Source organism: Babylonia areolata, chromosome 34 (assembly GCF_041734735.1).
Source record: "Babylonia areolata isolate BAREFJ2019XMU chromosome 34, ASM4173473v1, whole genome shotgun sequence".
NCBI lineage: Eukaryota > Metazoa > Mollusca > Gastropoda > Neogastropoda > Buccinidae > Babylonia > Babylonia areolata.
Genome location: NC_134909.1, coordinates 16,807,666 through 16,829,325, shown reverse-complemented (window position 1 = coordinate 16,829,325; position 21,660 = coordinate 16,807,666). Strand labels below are relative to the sequence as shown.

At 42.9% G+C, this 21,660-nt stretch overlaps 1 protein-coding gene across 6 annotated transcripts in view; it reads left to right on the top strand.

Annotated features, from left to right (window-relative positions):
• Positions 1-6,859: 6,859 nt before the first annotated feature.
• The window catches only part of LOC143277676 (uncharacterized), a 57,362-nt gene continuing 42,561 nt past the window's right edge, over positions 6,860-21,660 (top strand). For 3 of the 6 annotated variants that reach the window (XM_076582593.1, XM_076582592.1, XM_076582587.1), the window contains exons 1-6: positions 6,873-6,951; positions 8,266-8,616; positions 10,153-10,246; positions 12,168-12,250; positions 17,733-17,835; positions 19,972-20,205. In XM_076582593.1, coding sequence (XP_076438708.1) covers positions 8,597-8,616; positions 10,153-10,246; positions 12,168-12,250; positions 17,733-17,835; positions 19,972-20,205 — 534 coding nt within the window. In that variant the 5' untranslated portion in view covers positions 6,873-6,951; positions 8,266-8,596. The other 3 variants (XM_076582589.1, XM_076582590.1, XM_076582588.1) reach the window with 3 other exon arrangements.

Sequence of the window (21,660 nt, the reverse complement as noted above, 5' to 3'; positions counted from 1 at the left end):
TTTAATTTTTATGCTTATAGTTTTGGATGTTGTTTTATGACTTGAGACACCACTTTATACTGTTTTTCCCCCTGGCACTGAAGGGGTTTTAACACTCTGCGGAATGATCGCTGTGTTCTCTCTGGGTGGGACAAAGGCACATGCTTTCAGTGAGTTCATGGTTTGTGGAGTTGTGTGACCTGGTCTCACTATGAGTGGCAGCACCTTTTTTTTTGTTCTTGTTGTTCGGTCTCTCTCTCTCTGTCTCTCTCTTAGTCTCTGTCTCTCTCTGTGTAGTATAAAGATAACACATATTTAGCATGTTCGTAAACTGCATAATCATCAGTCTGTATGGATGTTCATTTTTGATGCGCATGCAGAATTTTGCATTAAAGTGATTTGATAGTTACGTATGTATGTATGTATGTATGTATGTATGCGTCATGTTTTTGGTTATCAGTGATGTTATAAGTTTCATGCATATGCATGTATGTACGTTTGTGTGCTCTGTCTATGCATCAGTAATTGGATTCATCTTTTTTTTCTTTCTTTTTTTGTTGTTGTTGTTATCATGTTGATTTCTTGTTCTTTTCTAAATCTTGGCACTTCGAACTGGATGTGCAAAAAAAGCATAATTTTGTCAGTTCCATTGATTAATTAATTAATCGATTGATGATTAATACCCAAAAGGGTGCATGCTTCACGTGACGTTCTTATGATGTCATAATCTGCAATGACGAAAGCTTATGACGGATGCATGTCGTAGTACGTGAACTATGCACTCCAAGGTATTGATTTTGGCGATACAGTTGCCTTGGTTTCTGCTGGTTTCCAAACCCAGCAGTGTAATACGAAGGTTTGGTGAATAAAATAAAGAAAGAAGGAAAGAAATTGTGCACGGTGTTTGTGTGATTATATTGAATGGCTGTTGGGTGATGATCTCACAGTTATGTATTTACGTTGTGGCAAAAAGACAGCCAATCAGTTTTGTTGTAATACCTGTGTCAGTATGTAGACGGAAGTAAATGGCAAGAGCTCTCTCTTTTCCCGAACTGCAAATGGTGTGCAGGTGGTATGACTGCGTCGCAGTGTATTTGCAATGTTATAGTGTGCCAGCAGTGTCACCCCCACCACCCACACTCTGTCTCCTTCCCCCCCCCCATCCCTTCACCCCCACACCCCCTTCTTATCTCCCTTCCCGCTCCATCCAAAGTCCAGTCTTTGAGGTTGTGCCGACACCACGCCACCCTCCCTCCTTCCAACCCCCCCCCCACCCCAACCCCCCCTCCTCACCCCACTCCCTAGTCGACGCCTTTGGTCCGCGACACCGCGTCACCCGCCCCAGCTATAGGAACACGTGCAGTTACGTGATGTCTGCCACAATCCCCGTGTTCGAAACAGACGAGCACGGCATGTCGGAACATCCCGTGTGGCAGCCTGTCCATCATGCACAGTCAGAGCAGCGCAACAATGGCTAATGTTAAATGGGGCGACGTGGCCGAATCAGTTAGACGTTGGGCTTCTGATCCAGGTGTTCACCAGTGTCCAGGGTTCGAGGCCTCATTTCAGCGTGGTGTTATGTGCTTGGGAAAAGTTGCTTTGCTCCGATTTTCCCTCATTCCACCCAGGTGTGATGGGTACTTGACTTCGGATGGGGAAGATTAAACCAACGGAAGGAGAGGACTGAGCCCCGCCTTCCTATGTTGAGCCCTAGACACCAGGATAGATCTCACTACGGACGACCACGTGAACAATCTGACAGGGCACAGTTTTGTCAGTCTTATGCAGAATTAAGGTTTTTGAAGTATACGAACAAGACTTCAACTTCTGTCCTTTTTTTGGAGGGTGACAGTCGGATTTTTCGAATAATATTATAAGAGTGTTCGTTTCTTCGGACTCAAAGACAGTGAATAATTTTGGTACTTATCAATACATGTGAGCAGTTTAGTTTGACTATTCTTAACGGGACTATATCTGGCGATCTTTCGGAAAACTTTACATATATCACTACTGGTTCCGGCGTTATTGAGTATTTCCTATCATCAAATAGTCTGTTGTATGCGTGTTCTTCACTGAAAGCTGAGACCAGAAGAGGGTCTAAACATATACTAGTAGAGATGGAACCACTAGCACACAGAAATGTTCAGCTGCCTGAGAGAACAATACCACAAGCATTTTGTCTTTCTACCACAAACATTTTGTCTTTCTAAGTATGTATGGAATTATGACGTGAGCCAGAACGTTTCTCAGTGTATTTTATCCGATGAGGTAAATTGATTATATATATATGATAGTCAGTCGTGTCCGACTATGACCATCAGAACAGCAGAGGAGGCAGCTGCTGTTCTGACTATTTGGGCTAGAATTTGATTATAGTGGCGAGTGTCTTGCCCAAGTACATCCCCACTCTCTCGGCCAAGAGGGTTTTAGGACAGTCAGTGTTGGGATGGTTCCCAAAGGCCAGCTAGCCCCCAAGGCTGCAGCACTAAGACCCATTGCAATTTTGCCTCCTAGTTTGAGAGTCATAGTCCTTCACAAAAGACTAAGCTGTTAATGATTTCCCATTGACTGGAGAAACCATTGATAATACAGCTCTCACTTTGCTGTTGGCCCATATGTAAACTTATGTCAATCTGTGATATAAGCCACGTGTTGGGGTGATTACAAAGGTGCGTAATGCATTGACACGGTTCAGACTCGGTGTCTCCCCTTTGAAACCTCACCGCATGCGTTACTGTCAGAATGTTTCGCTGGATAGTTTAAGCTGCCCGTTTTGTTGCTCCGTTCAAGAAACAAAAGTCCATTTTTTACTGGTTTGTCCAAAACGTAAAGAAGGTAGAGACAAATACATAATCATCAAAATTCTGTCATAATCCATAAAGCTTTAAATAATCCATTCTTGCTGTAAACGGAAATCGTACAGTCATCAACAACCTGGCTATGTTCATTTATAAAGCACCACAAATGAGGCAGTCATCAACTTTGTAGTATGCTTCAATAGTTTTGCTTATGTGCCTTACTTGAGTGTTTAATTCATATATGTTTGTTTTCGTTGCCAAAACAGCTCACTTGGCTGGAACCAATTGTTAGCGACTGTAACAACTCAACCTCTTGATATGGGCCGACGGGCGCAATAGCCGAATGGTTAAAGCGTTGGACTTTCAATCTGAGGGTCTCGGGTTCGAATCACGGTGAAGGCGCCTGGTGGGTAAAGGGTGGAGATTTTTCTGATCTCCCAGGTCAAACATATGTGCTGACCTGCCAGTGCCTGAACCCCCTTTGTGTGTATACACAAGCAGAAGATCAAATACGCACGTTAAAGATCCTGTAATCCATGTCAGCGTTCGGTGGGTTATGGAAACCCCCTACCCCCCACCCCCCACCCCCCTACACACACACACACACACACACACTGACACACACACACACTAACTCACACACACACACTACACACATTGACACTCGTTGTTGTTGTCACGTGTTGCCTTCTTCAGATCTTCTCCTCTTCCCCTTGAATTCCTTCTTCTTTTCCTTCTTCTTCTTCTTCTTCTTCTTAGTGTGCTTTTTGTTCTGTTGCTTTTGCTTGTTTGCCGTTCGCTTGTTTCTTCTTCTTCTTTTCCTTCTTCTTCTTAGTGTGCTTTTTGTTCTGTTGCTTTTGCTTGTTTGCCGTTCGCTTGTTTCTTCTTCTTCTTTTCCTTCTTCTTCTTAGTGTGCTTTTTGTTCTGTTGCTTTTGCTTGTTTGCCGTTCGCTTGTTTCTTCTTCTTCTTTTCCTTCTTCTTCTTAGTGTGCTTTTTGTTCTGTTGCTTTTGCTTGTTTGCCGTTCGCTTGTTTCTTCTTCTTCTTTTTATTGATTTATTTATTGATTTATTGATTTATTTATTAGATTTTTTTTTTTTTTAACAGGGGTGAGTGGGCGGGGTCGTTTCACAAATGAACCGCAGCTCGTTCTAAAAATACACCGATGATGTCATGAGCTTAAAATAGCAGGATATCTCGCGCACCACTGCAAGCACATCATATTAATAAAGTAAAGCCTTCTGCAGCGAGGCCAGCTTAGCCGAGGGGATACATCGTTTTTCATTGTGATGAACACTTCTGCTACCTAGAAACCCCCGCACGAATGTGCAGTTTCTCCTGGCGCAATCTGAGTCCTCATTTTTTTTCTTCATTATTATTTCCTTTCCTTAAAAATGATGATGATGAACCCTTCTGTGACGTAGAAATCCATGTACAAATGTGCAGTTTCTCCTGGCGTAATCTGAGTTCTCTTTAAAAAAAATTTAAAAAATCTTTTCTTCTTTTTTATTTTAAAAATATTTTTTACTCTTTACAAATGAATCTAAATGATAATGACGAACCTTTCAGAAACCTAGAATCCGCCATCCCCCACCCCTCCACCTCCCTTACAATTGTGAAGTTTCTCCTGGTGCAATCTGCAGGCTATAGTATAGTCATCATTCGAGTTTTTTGTGTTTTTTTTTTTTTGTTTTTTCTCTCTCTCTCTCTCCGCCAACACTCAATTATTCACTTTTATGTCTGAAACACGCATTCTAAAACAATTTGCCTTCGGGCTCGGCAATAGAGAGACTCGTGATCGAGATGAAAAATCAAAACATAACTCAAGTTCAAGTTAAGAATAAATAAGATGCCGGGAAATAAAAAGTCGCTGAGCTCCGTCCAGTCCGGCGGAGAGACTGTACAATCACAATTACAGTAAACTTAGTTGTACTGATCAATGAAATATGAACGGCAAAAACACCGGCGTCAGTTGAAAGCTCGACTTTGCATACATACTTACATCTGTGAGTAGAAGTTTCGTGTAGTTATATACATGTAATCTCTCTGTCTCTCCGTATCTCACTGTCTCTCTCTTTCACCTTTAAAGCCAAACTTGTTTTCAAATTCAGTAATCGAAATATACTCACCTATATCAGTGCGACAGGTGGGGACACAGATACAGATACAGAATTTGGGACTTTTTTTTAAAGCCTTTTCAAGTTGGCTTTTCAACGCCCCCTCTTAATATAGAAATAGTTTAGGCCGGTTGCGTACATGCGTATGAAATTTTTTAAATGTTCATTCATCAAAATCGAATGGTTTTATCAGTAATGATTTAGAGTCATTGTCTAGAAGATTCTTGAACTGGTCAATAGTTTTAGCTGTTTTTGTTGAATTTTTCAGTGCATTCCATCCTTTAACTGCTCTAAAGCTAAAAGAAAATTTACGAATATTTGTTCTACAAAATTTTGTGAAAAGGTTAGTATTTGAGCTTCTGGTAACATGGAGTTTGTTAGTAGAAAAGAAGGTGCAGGTGACTCAGTAAGAATGGAAAACACCATGCAGTTTACACACACACACACCGCACACTGCCACACACTGACACACACACAACACTCACACCCACCCACCCACACACACACACGCCGGCGCGCGCGCACACACACGCACTCAGAGGCACTCATGGTAACAAAACAAAACTGAAGACTGATGAGCAGTAGTGTCAGTGAAAAATATTCACAACTTGATCAGTTTTAGTGTAAAAGAAATATTCTGTTTCACTTTGATTTTTCACTCAGAGTAAAGAAGAAGAAGAAAAGAAAACACCACATTTAACTGGTGACCTGATCGACTGGGCAGTTAAAAATGAACTGACTTTAATAATTATTCTGAAGAACCGCGAAGCTTCCGAAAACCATACTGAGATATGCCGGGTTATAGTTGAGCACTTTAAAAATTGTCGATGGGCTTGGTGTTGATGTTGATGTGGTGGTCGTGGTGGTGGTGATTGTTGTGGAAGTTTTTGTTGTTGCTGACCCCCCCACTCCCCCCACCCCCCCTTTTTTTTTCTTTGTCCATCCCCTACAAACTGGCAGAACAAAGTAACACTGACGACCTATGGTTGTTATGTGTTTGTTTTTCTGTAGGGCATTGAGGTTTATACAGCTCTGTTAACGCTGGGGTGGAGGGGAGGGAGTTAAAGGAAATATATACACTCTGCATAGCGGCGTACACAAACACGCGCGCGTGTGTACACACAATTAATTATGATTGACTCGATCGAGTAAACCATGAACTGTTGACCTGTACGACACTTCAGTGGGCCACTCCAAACACACTTTTCATAAGAATTTTAAGAATGTAATCTTCTGTTTTTCCTCTCTTCATGACATTTTTTTCTTATCGTTATTGTCGGCGTGACGTACCTTCAATATTCACACCAACTGATTCAACATTATCGATCAATAACGAGTTTGAAAGTGAAAGTAAAAGTACCCGTAATCATGTCAAAAAATAAAATATTGGCACTCAGTTAAAAACAAAATCGCTGTACCAGTGATTTTCTGTGTGGAACTTTGATCTGTTAAAACAATAGGCATAAAACCACTGTAATTTAGTTTTTTACTTTCCACCATCCTATCTTTCTCAGCCGTCTGTGCTTTTGACCCAAAGAGTGCCATCAAGTATTGTCGGTGATATATTCATACGCCTGCACGTTTACTTGATATGAGGCATCAAAATACTAAAGCGTTTTAACATAAAATATTATGAAGCAGACACAAAGGAAATAGTATTTTAACTACAGAGAAAATTGTTTTGATAATTTTAGTTGTAATCGGGTTGTTATTCTGCTGCTTCAAGGTGCGAACTACTTTCATAGAAGTGCACCAAATGGATTCCCGGCTGCAAGTTTTACTTTATTTTTGGTTATAAAAAAACATTTAAAATCTTTAAGTTGATTTAAATAGACTGTCCCAATTGTGTGTTATCGAAGGAGAAAGTGGGAACTGAATATCAAATTTAAAATTGGGTTTTACGATGCACTATGCATCTATTTTGGGAAGAATGTCAACTTCCAAAAACAAAGTACGCATGCGCTCCCCCACAATGGCAGTGCGAGTTAATCTCTCCACTCGGAAGCGGCTGTCCCTGAAAGAAATCTGATATTCCCTTTGTCGCTCTCAGTGTTACACGTGAGATTTTGTATTTTTCTGCTAGCAGACGAGTTTTTTGTTTGTAGTGATGCGTGTGCTTTGCGTTGAAGCTGTGATATATTGTTGATCGTCGTGCAAGATTTGCCAGTTTATTTGTTTACGAGCTCGCCTACTGCCAGTTGACCGAAGTCTGAACGGTAGCGCACACAAAAGACCCCAGCTCCATAACTTCCGATTGGCGAATCGCAAATGTGCGGTTGATCACGAATTCAGTTCTGATCGCTTGATATTCCTTAATCTGAATGTGCCTTATCCAAATAATGTCCCCCGTAAGCATTGTGTACACGGAAGATTGTACCGTAATTTTGCAGACCAGTTTTCTTGATGAAGGAATAACTCAGGCGCAGCGATAGGCCTTGTGTGATCAACATGTATACTGGTCCAACGAGGATTTCCTGAACTGAAGCTGGTTTATCCGGTCACAAGTTGACGGAAGTGTTGCCAAGCCCACATTTTGTCACTCAAACTGTCACCTCATTCTGTCTTAGGCATAAATGCGCAAGATTTATGTAATTATAGAGTCTTGTCCCCATTCCGCGTTCAGTATTTCGAACTAAGGAACCTATCACTGGGGGAAAAGTTGTGTTTACTTTGTGTAATGGATGTCTATAAGTGCAACACATGACTGAGCTGGATCTGTATCTGTATTATGATTTTGAAAGAAGTTTATTACAAGGTTGTGCTAACTTATAAACACCAGCAGTGTTTTGTGACAAAGTGAATAATGTGTGGAATAGGTTTTTGTAGAACTTTAAAAAGATGGCACGAAAAGAAACACTTTGAGAAGAGAATGAAGCATTAAGGGGTGTGTTATTTTCACAACCTTAATATTGATGCTTTGAATTACTTTCGTTAGCTGTAGTTGGAGTAGGATAGGGACTTGACAAGTTTTGAAGCTTTTTAAACAGCCCCTTTTTGTTTCATAACATATTTTGGTAGATTCTGGTTAAGGTTTGATGCTTCATTTGCAGTTTATTTATTCACTAAACTCTCTAAATGTCATGGTGATAGCGTGCCACTCGGATAGCATTTTCACCTATCCAGTGAGAGCTATTAACACTAATTACAATAAAATTGTTATCAACAAGTAAAATTTCAACAAGAAAGGGGTGGTGTTCTGCTTTGATTGAAGATAAGTTTTTGTTTTGTCGTTGTTTTTTTAGTTTTGTTTTTTAAGTTACCTGAACTTGTACAGGTCTGAACCTTAGTGCAGTTCTGTCATTGCCTACTAAAGTGCCAGTGGCAGTTCTTGCATTGCTCAATATTCAGGTCACAGTTTGTTTTCTTGGGCAGTGAAGACAGTCAACCAGAGAAATAAAGCCGACTGAATGACCAAATTTCTTCATATCTGTCCTTCATTCCAGCAGGCGTAATGGGCAGTGAGTGAGTTCTTAAGCATTTATAATATAAGTAAGAACAACAGGATGGCACCTTCAACTGTCTATTGAACTGGAACCTGAGAGACGAGAGTTTGTGGACCTATGCTGTTGTCATGTGATGAAACTGAAAGCAAGACTGTGCGTGGCTGTAGTTGGTTTGCGGGGATGTGAGTTGTGTGAAGGCCTTCTGGATTTAAGGAATGTAGGAGAGAGGGCCTGTCCCCTCCCTGCCGTCCCTGGTTGAAATGCCCCGCCGTCAGCAGAGGTGGGTGTCTCAAAGAGCAGCGCTCACTATTTGCTGCAAGTTCTGTCAGTGTGGAGAATGTCTTTTGTATGTCTCTTCCTCTGTCTGCCACTGTGTGTGTGTGTCTGTGTGTCTGTGTGTACATGTGGTATGTGTGTGTGCGTGTGTGTGTACATGTGGTGTGTGTGTGTGTGTGTGTGTGAGACTCTGTCTACCTGTCTGTGTATCTCTTTCTGTCTGCCTGTATAACTATAAGTATCTCTGTGTGTGTTTAGTGTGTGTGTGTGTGTTGGGGGAGGTGGGGTGTGTGTGTGTGTTTGTCTGTATAGGTTTGTCTATTTGGGTGTGTCCGTATGTATAAATGACTACAGGTTTGTCTGTCTGTCAACCTGGTTGTTTGTGTGTTACACATAAACAGGCGTGCGCGTGCGCACACACACACACACTCACACACATATATATATGTGTATGTATGTATGTATTTTTTCATGACTACAGGCGTGTCTGCCTGTCTACCTGGTTGTTTGTGTGTTACATATGTCTCTTAGTCTTATTGTCTGTATGGGAGTTAGGGGTGTATATATATATATGTGTGTGTGTGTGTGTGTGTGTGTGTGTGTGTGTGTGTGTGTGTGTGTGTGTCCCTCTCTGCTTGTGTGCAAATGTACTTGTGCATATGAATGTCTTGAGCTCACTTTCTGTCAGCCTGTTTGTGTGTGTGTGCCTGTTAGTGTGTGTCTCTCTCTAAGTTCCAGTCTGCCTGTGTATTTGTAGGGTGTGAAAACAGTCTGTGTGCACCTGTCTGTGTTTCTCTCTCTCTCTCTCTCTCTCTCTCTCTCTGTGTGTGTGTGTGTGTGTGTGTGTGTGTGTGTGTGTGTGTGTGTGTGTGTGTGTTGGATCTACTGTTTTATCTGTTCTGCCCTGTGTAGATCTATATATTTTTCTGTCATCATGATTATTTATGTTACATACATTTTATTGCAAATTATTATGTCAAGACTGCTCCAAGAACAATTTCAACAAGGTTTGCATGCTCAACAATAGCCCCCACATTATTATATATTCATTTTTGATCATCATCATAATCATTATTGTCATCATCAACATCATCATCATTATCTTTGTTATTAGTAATCTATTATCAATCATCGATATCAGCATCAAAGATCATCATCATCATCATCATCCTCATAAAAAATTTCTTATCACCATGATCATCATCATCATTATGATGATTATTCTTATGATTATTATTGTCATTGTTCATGTTATTGTTTTTGATTGTTAATATTAATTATTATTTATCATTATAATTATTTGGTAAGTGTCCTCATCTCTGTATTTTCACTGGCAGTTTTCCAGCGCCTGAACTACCAAGAAAACGACTGCACCCATGGTTGGGGCTTTGTGGCACAAGTACAGAATTACAAATACTAGTTCCTGAAATAGTGAAAATGCAATGATGTATCATACATCTGTGTATACATTATAAATCTTATACACTATGTATGTTTCCCCCTCCCCCCTCTCCCTCCTGGTGTGTTTGAATGCTGACAGGTCTGCCGGACAGACGCAGGGGGTGGAGGTATCGCAGCGGAAAACCAGCACTGGGTCTCTCCGGTCAGAAGGAGCTCCGAACCAGTATGGCAAGGTAGGGTGTGAGTGTGTGTGTGTGTGTGTGTGTGTGTGTGTGTGTGTACGCATACAATGTGTTACAGTGCATTGTGTATGTTAAACATATGTTAGGTTGGGGTGAGGTTTGTGTGGCTTGGAGAGTGTGTGTGTTTGGGTGGGTAGGATATGTGTGTATGTGTGTGTGTGTATGTGTGTGTGTGTGTGTGTGTGTGTACGCACGCATACAATGTGTTACAGTGCATTGTTTATGTTAAACATATGTTAGGGTTGGGGTGAGGTTAGTGTGGCTTGGAGAGTGTGTGTGTTTGGGTGGGTAGGATATGTGTGTGTGTGTGTGTGTGTGTGTGTGTGTGTATACACACATACAATGTGTTAGAGTGCATTCTGTATGTTATACATATGTTAGGGTTGGGGGTGAGGTTTGTGTGGCTTGGAGAGTTTGTGCGTTTGGGTGGGTAGGATATGTGTGTGTGTGTGTGTCTGTGTGTGTGTGCTTTATGTTTTCTCAACCTCTGATGTGCATTTGGAATTCTTTATTCTTGGCATCGGACACATTTCTTAGAGTTCTGATTGTTGTACGTTTCTTTCAGGTGGGCATCAGACACATTTCTAAGAGAAGAGTTCTGACCTTTGTGCATTTCTTTCAGGTGGGCATCAGACACATTTCTAGAGTTTTGATCATTGTGTGTTTCTTTCAGGCGGGCATCAGACACATTTCTAAGAGTTCTCTATCATTGTGTTTTTCTTTCAGGAGGGCACCAGACACATTTCTGAGAGTTCTCTATCATTGTGTGTTTCTTTCAGGTGGGCATCAGACACATTTCGGAGAGTTTTCTATCATTGTGTGTTTCTTTCAGGCGGGCATCAGACACATTTCTTAGAGTTCTGACCATTGTGCATTTCTTTCAGGCGGGCATCAGACACATTTCTAGAGTTTTGATCATTGTGTGTTTCTTTCAGGCGGGCATCAGACACATTTCTAGAGTTCTGATCATTGTGCATTTCTTTCAGGTGGGCATCAGACACATTTCTAGAGTTCTCTATCATTGTGTGTTTCTTTCAGGCGGGCATCAGACACATTTCTAAGAGTTCTCTATCATTGTGTGTTTCTTTCAGGAGGGCACCAGACACATTTCTGAGAGTTCTCTATCATTGTGTGTTTCTTTCAGGCAGGCATCAGATATATTTCTAAGAGTTCTCTATCATTGTGTGTTTCTTTCAGGCGGGCATCAGACACATTTCTAAGAGTTCTCTATCATTGTGTGTTTCTTTCAGGCGGGCATCAGACACATTTCTGAGAGTTCTCTATCATTGTGTGTTTCTTTCAGGTGGGCATCAGACACATTTCTGAGAGTTCTCTATCATTGTGTGTTTCTTTCAGGCGGGCATCAGACACATTTCGGAGAGTTCTCTATCATTGTGTGTTTCTTTCAGGTGGGCATCAGACACATGTATCTATAAGAGTTCTGATCATTGTGTGTTTCTTTCAGGCGGGCATCAGACACATTTCTAAGAGTTCTGATTGTAGTGAGTTTATTTCAGATGGGGCATCTGAAAGAATTCCAATTGTTGTACGTTTCTTTCAGGCAGGAATCGTACACCTTTGTAAGAGTTCTCTATCATTGTGTGTTTCTTTCTGGCGGGCATCAGACACATTTCTAAGGGTTCTGATTGTAGTGAGTTTATTTCAGATGGGGCATCTGAAAGAATTCCAATTGTTGTACGTTTCTTTCAGGCAGGAATCGTACACCTTTGTAAGAGTTCTCTATCATTGTGTGTTTCTTTCTGGCGGGCATCAGACACATTTCTAAGGGTTCTGATTGTAGTGAGTTTATTTCAGATGGGGCATCTGAAAGAATTCCGATTGTTGTACGTTTCTTTCAGGCAGGAATCGGACACCTTTCTAAGAGTTCTCTATCATTGTGTGTTTCTTTCAGGCGGGCATCAGACACATTTCTGAGAGTTCAGCCGGATCGCCAGAGTCCCAGCGAGATGGTGCCCTTGCAAAGCACTCCTCGCTGTGAGTGTCCATGGTGATGCTTGTGTGTGTTTCTGAGAGTCTGTCAGTGTGTGTGTGTTACTGTTAATGCACACATGTGTACATACGTGTATGTGTGTTTTTGTGCACGCACACACAGGACAGTGTATTAGTACACATTATATATGTGTGTATTTACTCAGTCGTCTTCCTGCCCTGTGGCACATTAGGTAGCCACCAGAGATTTCCATTGCTATCGTGAACTTGACCTGACCTGACCTGACTTGACTTGACCTGACCTCCACTGCTGCCAGTCTTGCACCATCGTAGAGCTCAGCATGTTTCCCTCCAAGTATAGCTGTTCTTCAGTTTCTTCCCCCCCCCCCCCCCCTTTTTTTTTGTCCCATGTGTGTGTATGTGTGTGTGCGTAAATTCATATCAAGGAAATTTATAAAACACAGTTGTCTCCCATCTTCATTTCCCTATAATTGATTTAATCCATTTCAGACACAGCAGCTGTCAGTAATTTGAAATTTTATAAATTATGGAAATCACTGTGACAGGTTTTAGTGAAAGTTGTCATGTGAATATTTTTGGATTTTTTTTTCATAGAAGATTGTAAAAAAACCCAACTCTTTCTCTCTGAAAGAATTTTATCCGATAAACATGTCTCCACAGTCAAGACTCAAATCATTTTGGGGTTTTTTTTGTTGTTGTTTTTTGTTTGTTTTTGTTCTTGTTTTTCAGATGATAATACTGATAGTTACAAAAGTTAAGTGAACTTAGTTTTCACTAGGATGGCCCGCCAAAATCCTTTTGATTTCATTTGTGATTCAGCATTTGTTTTTGAATTTTGTTTTTGTTGGATTTGTGTATTTGTGTGTGTGTGTGTGTGTGTGTGTGTGTGTGTGTGTGTGTGTGTGTGTAACTTCAGAACTTTACATGGACATTGTTATCATTTTTGTCATCATTATGGTGTCTGTCACTGTCATGTTCATGAACTTGGATCTTCAGCATTGCCCTCTTCATCAGGGAGTCTGTCGTCACCATTATCATCTTCATCATGCCAACTGATTTGGGTCATCGTCACTGTCATCTTCCTCCAAATTGATTCATCATCATCATGTTCATGGTTTGAGATCTTCATCATTGTCATCTTCATCAGGGATTTTGTCGTCACCACTATCATCTTCATCATGCTCACTGATTTGGGTCATCGTCACTGTCATCTTCCTCAGAATTTATTCATCATCATCATGTTCATGGTTTGAGATCTTCATTGTCATCTTCATCAGGGAGTCAGTCGTCACCATTATCATCCTCATCATGCTCATTGATTTGGGTCATCATCATTGTCGTCTTCCTCAGAATATCTACCATCATCATCATGTTCATGGTTTGAGATCTTCATCATTGTCATCTTCATCAGGGAGTCAGTCGTCACCATTATCATCCTCATCATGCTCATTGATTTGGGTCATCATCATTGTCGTCTTCCTCAGAATATCTACCATCATCATCATGTTCATGGTTTGAGATCTTCATCATTGTCATCTTCATCAGGGAGTCTGTCGTCACTATTATCATCTTCATCATGCTCATTGATTTGGGTCATCATCATTGTCGTCTTCCTCAGAATATCTACCATCATCATCATGTTCATGGTTTGAGATCTTCATCATTGTCATCTTCATCAGGGAGTCTGTCGTCACCATTATTATCCTCCTCATGCTCATTGATTTGGGTCATCATCATTGTCGTCTTCCTCAGAATATCTACCATCATCATCATGTTCATGGTTTGAGATCTTCATCATTGTCATCTTCATCAGGGAGTCTGTCGTCACTATTATCATCCTCATCATGCTCATTGATTTGGGTCATCATCATTGTCGTCTTCCTCAGAATATCTACCATCATCATCATGTTCATGGTTTGAGATCTTCATCATTGTCATCTTCATCAGGGAGTCTGTCGTCACTATTATCATCTTCATCATGCCAACTGATTTGGGTCATCGTCACTGTCATCTTCCTCCAAATTTATTCGTCATCATCATGTTCATGGTTTGAGATCTTCATCATTGTCATCTTCATCAAGGATTTTGTCGTCACCACTATCATCTTCATCATGCTCACTGATTTGGGTCATCGTCACTGTCATCTTCCTCAGAATTTATTCATCATCATCATGTTCATGGTTTGAGATCTTCATTGTCATCTTCATCAGGGAGTCAGTCGTCACCATTATCATCCTCATCATGCTCATTGATTTGGGTCATCATCATTGTCGTCTTCCTCAGAATATCTACCATCATCATCATGTTCATGGTTTGAGATCTTCATCATTGTCATCTTCATCAGGGAGTCAGTCGTCACCATTATCATCCTCATCATGCTCATTGATTTGGGTCATCATCATTGTCGTCTTCCTCAGAATATCTACCATCATCATCATGTTCATGGTTTGAGATCTTCATCATTGTCATCTTCATCAGGGAGTCAGTCGTCACCATTATCATCCTCATCATGCTCATTGATTTGGGTCATCATCATTGTCGTCTTCCTCAGAATATCTACCATCATCATCATGTTCATGGTTTGAGATCTTCATCATTGTCATCTTCATCAGGGAGTCAGTCGTCACCATTATCATCCTCCTCATGCTCATTGATTTGGGTCATCATCATTGTCATCTTCCTCAGAATATCTACCATCATCATCATGTTCATGGTTTGAGATCTTCATCATTGTCATCTTCATCAGGGAGTCTGTCGTCACTATTATCATCCTCATCATGCTCATTGATTTGGGTCATCATCATTGTCGTCTTCCTCAGAATATCTACCATCATCATCATGTTCATGGTTTGAGATCTTCATCATTGTCATCTTCATCAGGGAGTCAGTCGTCACTATTATCATCTTCATCATGCCAACTGATTTGGGTCATCGTCACTGTCTTCTTCCTCAGAATATCTACCATCATTATCATGTTCATGGTTTGAGATCTTCATCATTGTCATCTTCATCAGGGTTTTTGTCGTCACCATTATCATCCTCATCATGCTCATTGATTTGGGTCATCGTCACTGTCGTCTTCCTCAGAATATCTACCATCATCATCTTGTTCATGGTTTGAGATCTTCATCATTGTCATCTTCATCAGGGTTTTTGTCGTCACCATTATCATCCTCATCATGTTCATTGATTTGGGTCATCGTCACTGTCGTCTTCCTCAGAATATCTACCATCATCATCATGTTCATGGTTTGAGATCTTCATCATTGTCATCTTCATCAGGGAGTCTGTCGTCACCATTATCATCCTCATCATGCTCATTGATTTGGGTCATCATCATTGTCGTCTTCCTCAGAATATCTACCATCATCATCATGTTCATGGTTTGAGATAATCATCATTGTCATCTTCATCAGGGAGTCGGTCGTCACCATTATCATCCTCATCATGCTCATTGATTTGGGTCATCATCATTGTCGTCTTCCTCAGAATATCTACCATCATCATCATGTTCATGGTTTGAGATCTTCATCATTGTCATCTTCATCAGGGAGTCGGTTGTCACCATTATCATCCTCATCATGCTCATTGATTTGGGTCATCATCATTGTCGTCTTCCTCAGAATATCTACCATCATCATCATGTTCATGGTTTGAGATCTTCATCATTGTCATCTTCATCAGGGAGTCGGTCGTCACCATTATCATCCTCATCATGCTCATTGATTTGGGTCATCATCATTGTCGTCTTCCTCAGAATATCTACCATCATTATCATGTTCATGGTCTTAGACCATCATCAGTGTTGTCTTCATCAGAGTGTCTGTCATCATGATCATGATCTCAGGTCTCCATCATGTTCATGATCACCATCATTGTCATCTTCATCGGGGTTCTGTCATTATGATTTCTTCACCATAAGAGTACAATGGCTTACACATGTATGGGCATTTGCGATTCTCTCTCTTCTACCGAGCTGTGGATAACCAAAGGAAAACTTTCCTCGCAAGGGGCTACTCTCAAGGGACTGAATGGTGAAGATGCTTATCTATCAGTACAGAGTCCATGAGGGTCTGGGTTCAAATCCCGATCTTGCCCTTTCTCCCAAGTTTGACTGGAAAATCAAACTGAGGGTCTAGTCATTCGGATGAGTAGATGAACCAAGGCCCCGTGTGCAGCATGCATTTGGCTTCGTAAAAAAGAACCCCTGGCAACAAAAGGGCTGACCAGTGGCAAAATCCTGTAGATGAAATCCACTATCGTACAGTGATAGGTACACAAATATATATATATATATATATATAGAAAGAGAGAGAGAGAGAGAGAGAGAGAGAGAGACAAGCCCTAACTCACCGAGGGTTTGAGACCCGTCGGCTACCCTCACCTAGTTTAGCCAGCCTGTCAAATCCGTTACCCGGGGGATGGGCGCTGCCGCATGCTAGCAGCTTCTAGGACCCATAAGTGAGAGCTGGGTGCCGGTGGGGACCAACAGAGGACGAACCACTCCCGGAAGAGCGTGACAAGCCCCCCCTCTAGAGGTACTACCCCTCCCGTGCACCCCCTAACCCCCATGTCATATATATATATATATATATATATATGCATGCACTCAAGGCCTAACTAAGCACATAGGGTTAGTTGCTGGTCGCACATCTGCCTAGCAGGTGTGGTGTAGCGCACAACAAAACTCCTGGGCTCACTGAAAGAGAAGCCTTACCCCAAGAGACTGAAACTGCTGGGGCTGCCAAGTCTGGAACACCGGAGGCTGCGAGGGGACATGATAGAAGTATATAAATACCTTCATGGTCATTATGATGCACAGCGGCCAGTGTTCCAGTCGTCACTCAGTGGAAACCTCAGAGGCAACACTTTAAAGCTCCAGAAGCAACGCTTTCGCCTTGATGTCAGGGGGAATTATTTCTCTAATAGAGTAGTGACACAGTGGAACGGTCTCCCAGACTCTGTGGTCCTGGCGCCGTCAGTCAACGCCTTTAAGAGCTGCCTAGATAAACACTGGAGGGGCCTACCTGGTCTGTACAACCCATCTTGTCAGAGCAACTGATCTGGTCTAGCCGCGCTCGCCACGCATGCAACCGATTCAGTGAAAGTTCTTTAGGAACACGAACAGGCCTCGGGAGAGGCCTAAACCGTTGTCAAGTCAAGTCAAGTCAAGTCAAGTCACGTGGATTTGTCCGAACGCTGTGATGCCTCCTGGAGAAACTTAACTCTGGCTGTGTTAGGGGCCCAGTGGTCAGTGTCCCACCCCTTGGCGTTGCCTGTCCAGCCTCCCAGCATCCCTTGCAGCCCCGCATACATTGTGGGTTTCGTCACTAATAATGGCGCAGAAATTCCGATTTTAGGTTTTTACGCTTTAGAATTGTTCAGTTCTTGTCAGTGGGTCGTCATCATTGTTGTCATGATCTGGTGTCCTGACTGTGGTGGTTGATGTTGATATGGTGGTGGTGATTCCTGTCAGTGGGGGGGTGGGGGTGGTTGTGTTGTACAGGGGAGGAGGAGGAGGAGGAGGGGGGAACGGCCCGACACGCTTCCCCAAGCTGGAGGACTGCGCGCACTTCCACTACGACTTTGTGGACTTCGGCTCCTTGCAGGTTAGTCATGTGACATCATGTCAGGAACATTTGACCTCTTGACACCACTGCAGGTTTGTTGACTTTGGCTCACTGTAGGTGAGTTCGGTTGTGTCGTCATGATAAGATGTGTCAAAGAAATTTGACCCCATGACACCACTGCAGGTTTGTGGACTTTGGCTCACTGTAGGTGAGTTAGATTGTGTCATTGTGTCATGTCATATCATTTCATGTTGTGTCATGTCAAAGAACTTTGACCCCTTGACACCACTACGACTTTGTGGACTTTGGCTCCCTGAAGGTGAGTTAGGTTGTGTCATCACGTCATGTCGTGTCATGTCAAAGAACTTTGGCCCCTTGACACGGCTTCGACTTTGTGGACTTTGGTTCCCAGCTGGGGGCTGTGTTCAAGACAAAATTTCCTGTTGCCTTACAGCAAGTTACCTTTGACATGGTAGGGACCCGCAGGTACAATTTGCCTTGACGGCAGCTAACCCATCATCTGTGATTAAAAATCCTGGTGATCCCCTTCTGCGCATGCTCTTTTACTTCACTTCTCACCACACCACAGTTCAAAGCACTGTTGAGAGAGTTAGCGGAACACGGGCTAGCACGCCTGTTTTCCCTCAACAGAAACGACGCCACAAAAGGATCTGCCATGTTTAGCTCTGCTTCTTGGGCAGTCCACCCTTGGCAGGTAGTAAGGGCAAATTTACCTTTGGGTTTGAAGACCCGCGGGGTAGACTGGAGTGCTCCTGAATACTGGATGCTGCTTACCCTCGGGCAGCTTGCCCTGCCTCATGTAGATTTACCCACAGGTGGGTACACCTTTTTCCGCAGGCATGATGGACTCTTGAATACGGCCCCAGGTGAGTCTCGTCTCATCATGCAGTGCTCCTTTTGATTATGAAACAGACGACATTGCCGTTAGAGGCATGTTGTGGGTTCGTACGCATGAATATTTACTGTGCTTGTGTGTAATTCTATTTACCTTGTGTCCCCCCCCCCTCACCCCCTACCTCACCGCCATCCTTCCATTCCCCACCCCCTCTCCCCGTCCCCCACCAACCTCCCCCCCCTCCCTCCCACCAACCCCCTTTACCTTCACAGGGACTGCATAATTGACTAAGACAGTGTTTCCGTCCCTGATGTGGCCAAGTGTGGTCAGTTGAAGTGTAAGTAACAATGATGAATAAGTAAATAAATAGATAAATTAATCAATTAATGAATAAACAAGTAAATGAATAAATAAACTGAATGAATGAATAAAATAAATAAATTATTAAATAAACTGAATGAATATATATATATATGTTATATATATATATATATATATATATATATATATATAGAGAGAGAGAGAGAGAGAGAGAGAGAGAGATATGTATATTAATCAATGAATAAACAAGTAAATGAATAAATAAACTGAATGAATGAATAAGTAAATTAACAAACTGAATGAATATATATACAGGGTTTTAGGACAGTCGGCGCTGGGATGGTTCCCAAAGGCTGAGTAGCCCCCAAGTCCACAGCACTAAGAGCCAGTGCTATCTTGCCTCCTAACTTCAGTCGTAGTCCTTCCAAAAAAGACTGCTGTAAATGACTTCCCATTGCAATGGAGAAACCATTGATCCTACAGCTCTCACATTGCTAGTTGGCCCTACTGTAAGCTTCTTCTTCTTCTTCTTCTGCGTTCACTCGTATGCACACGAGTGGGCTTTTACGTGTATGACCGTTTTTACCCCGCCATGTAGGCAGCCATACTCTGTTTTCGGGGGTGTGCATGCTGGGTATGTTCTTGTTTCCATAACCCACCGAACGCTGACATGGATTACAGGATCTTTAACGTGCGTATTTGATCTTCTGCTTGCATATACACACGAAGGGGGTTCAGGTACTAGCAGGTCTGCACATATGTTGACCTGGGAGATCGTTAAAATCTCCACCCTTTACCCACCAGGCGCCGTCACCGTGATTCGAAGCCGGGACCCTCAGATTGACAGTCCAACGCTTTAACCACTCGGCTTTTGCGCCCGTCTCCTACTGTAAGCTGATTTCAATCTGTGATACAAGCTGAATGTTGGGCGCAAACAAACAAACAAACAAACAGACACTGGGTCATCAGTTTTGCGGTGTGGCGGGTGGTGTGGGCAGGTGTCGCTGTGCGAGGATGGGCGGGAGAACTACCGGCCCAAGGAGGCAGGAGGGGAGCGAGGGGAGACCACCCTGCAGGTGGCGGTGCGCTGCACCGGGCGGACGTGGACAGTGCGCCGCTCGCTGAGCCACTTCTGCTCCCTGGACAGGCAGCTGCACCGCTGCATCTTCGACCGCAAGTTCTCCCAGCTGCCCGAGCTCCTCGGCCCCTCCCTGCAAGGCCACAAAGCCCAGGTCAGTTTGTATATATATATAGATCGCGCCTTAATTTTAGCATGATTCCCCAATCGAGCTACATAATTATGTGACCTGGTTGGAGACATAATTTGACAACAAACAAGAACGCCAGAGAATCGACAGACAGGCAGAAAATAAGAAAAAAAACTTAGCTGTATGAAGAGCACAGGAAGAGGAGTCATGATGGCTGCCGGAAAAAGAGGGCGCTAGCCAGCGGGACAAAGGGGACGTTACCTACTTCCGGGAGGTTATCGGCCGTAGTTCTCTCATTTTCTCTGCATAGGCGGATAGTAGTTTGCACAGGACAGGAATGTCAGACCCCTGCCGGAGTCTGCACTAGTTGGGTCACGGTAAGTATGTTATTTAAACGTAATTTTAGATAGAAAATTTCCTTTTTTGCTGTCCCATCATCTGCACAGTTTCAGTGGCATTACTCCCACACCGCTCATTTAGATTCCCCCATACACGGCCACACCCGGGTTCATCCGTTGCAGTTCCAGCGTTGGCAGTCCACAGGGAGCCATCGATGTTAGGTCGCCAGGAGGCCACACACCAGAGGAGACCCTGCACTGTTGCTGAGTCACTTCGGTGGTGTTCAGTGGTGCCTGTTCTGATTTAACGTACTGAGAACACTACCTACTAAGCCCCCTACTAACAACAATAATGGCTTAGTTGCGGAGCGAGACTGTGTGAGTGTCCCTCCCAGAGTGGAGACCGCCACCACGTCCCTCAAACAACAGCCCCCCCATGAATCTGCCGACACTGACAACATCGACAGGACTCACCCCAAGCACGGAAGTGGAGGGGTATCGAAACTGAGGTCACCATGAGAGCAGGGCATGAAAGGCTACAGACTTTGAGACTTTTGTTTATATTGATGATGATGAAGGAGGAGGAGGATGACGATGACGATGACAGTGTTGCTATGGAGGTCCATTTTGGTTTGGGACTGCGTGACAAGGCTGTACTCTACGCTTCCTGTCATAATGATATCCTGGCGTTAACCAGGCCCAGGAGATACAGACACTTGCAGCATCGTATATTTTTCTCATTTTTTGTCACAACAGATTTCTCTGTGTGAAGTTCGGGCTGCTCTCCCCAGGGAGAGCGCATCGCTACACTTAGAGCATCACCCTTTTTTTTTTGTTGTATTTTTTCCTGCCTGCAGTTTTATTTGTTTTTCCTGTCGAAGTGGATTTTTCGAGTAAATTTTGCCAGGGACAACCCTTTTGTTGCTGTGGGTTCTTTTACATGCGTTAAGTGCATGCTGCATATGGGACCTTGGTTTATCGTCTCATCTGTATGACTAGTGCCCAGACCACCACTCAAGGTCCAGTGGAGGGGGAGAAAATACTGGTGACTGTGCCATGATTCGAACCAGTGCGCTCAGATTCTCTCGCTTCCTTGGCCGACGCGTTACCTCTAGGTCATCACTCCACAGTTTGGGGGTCA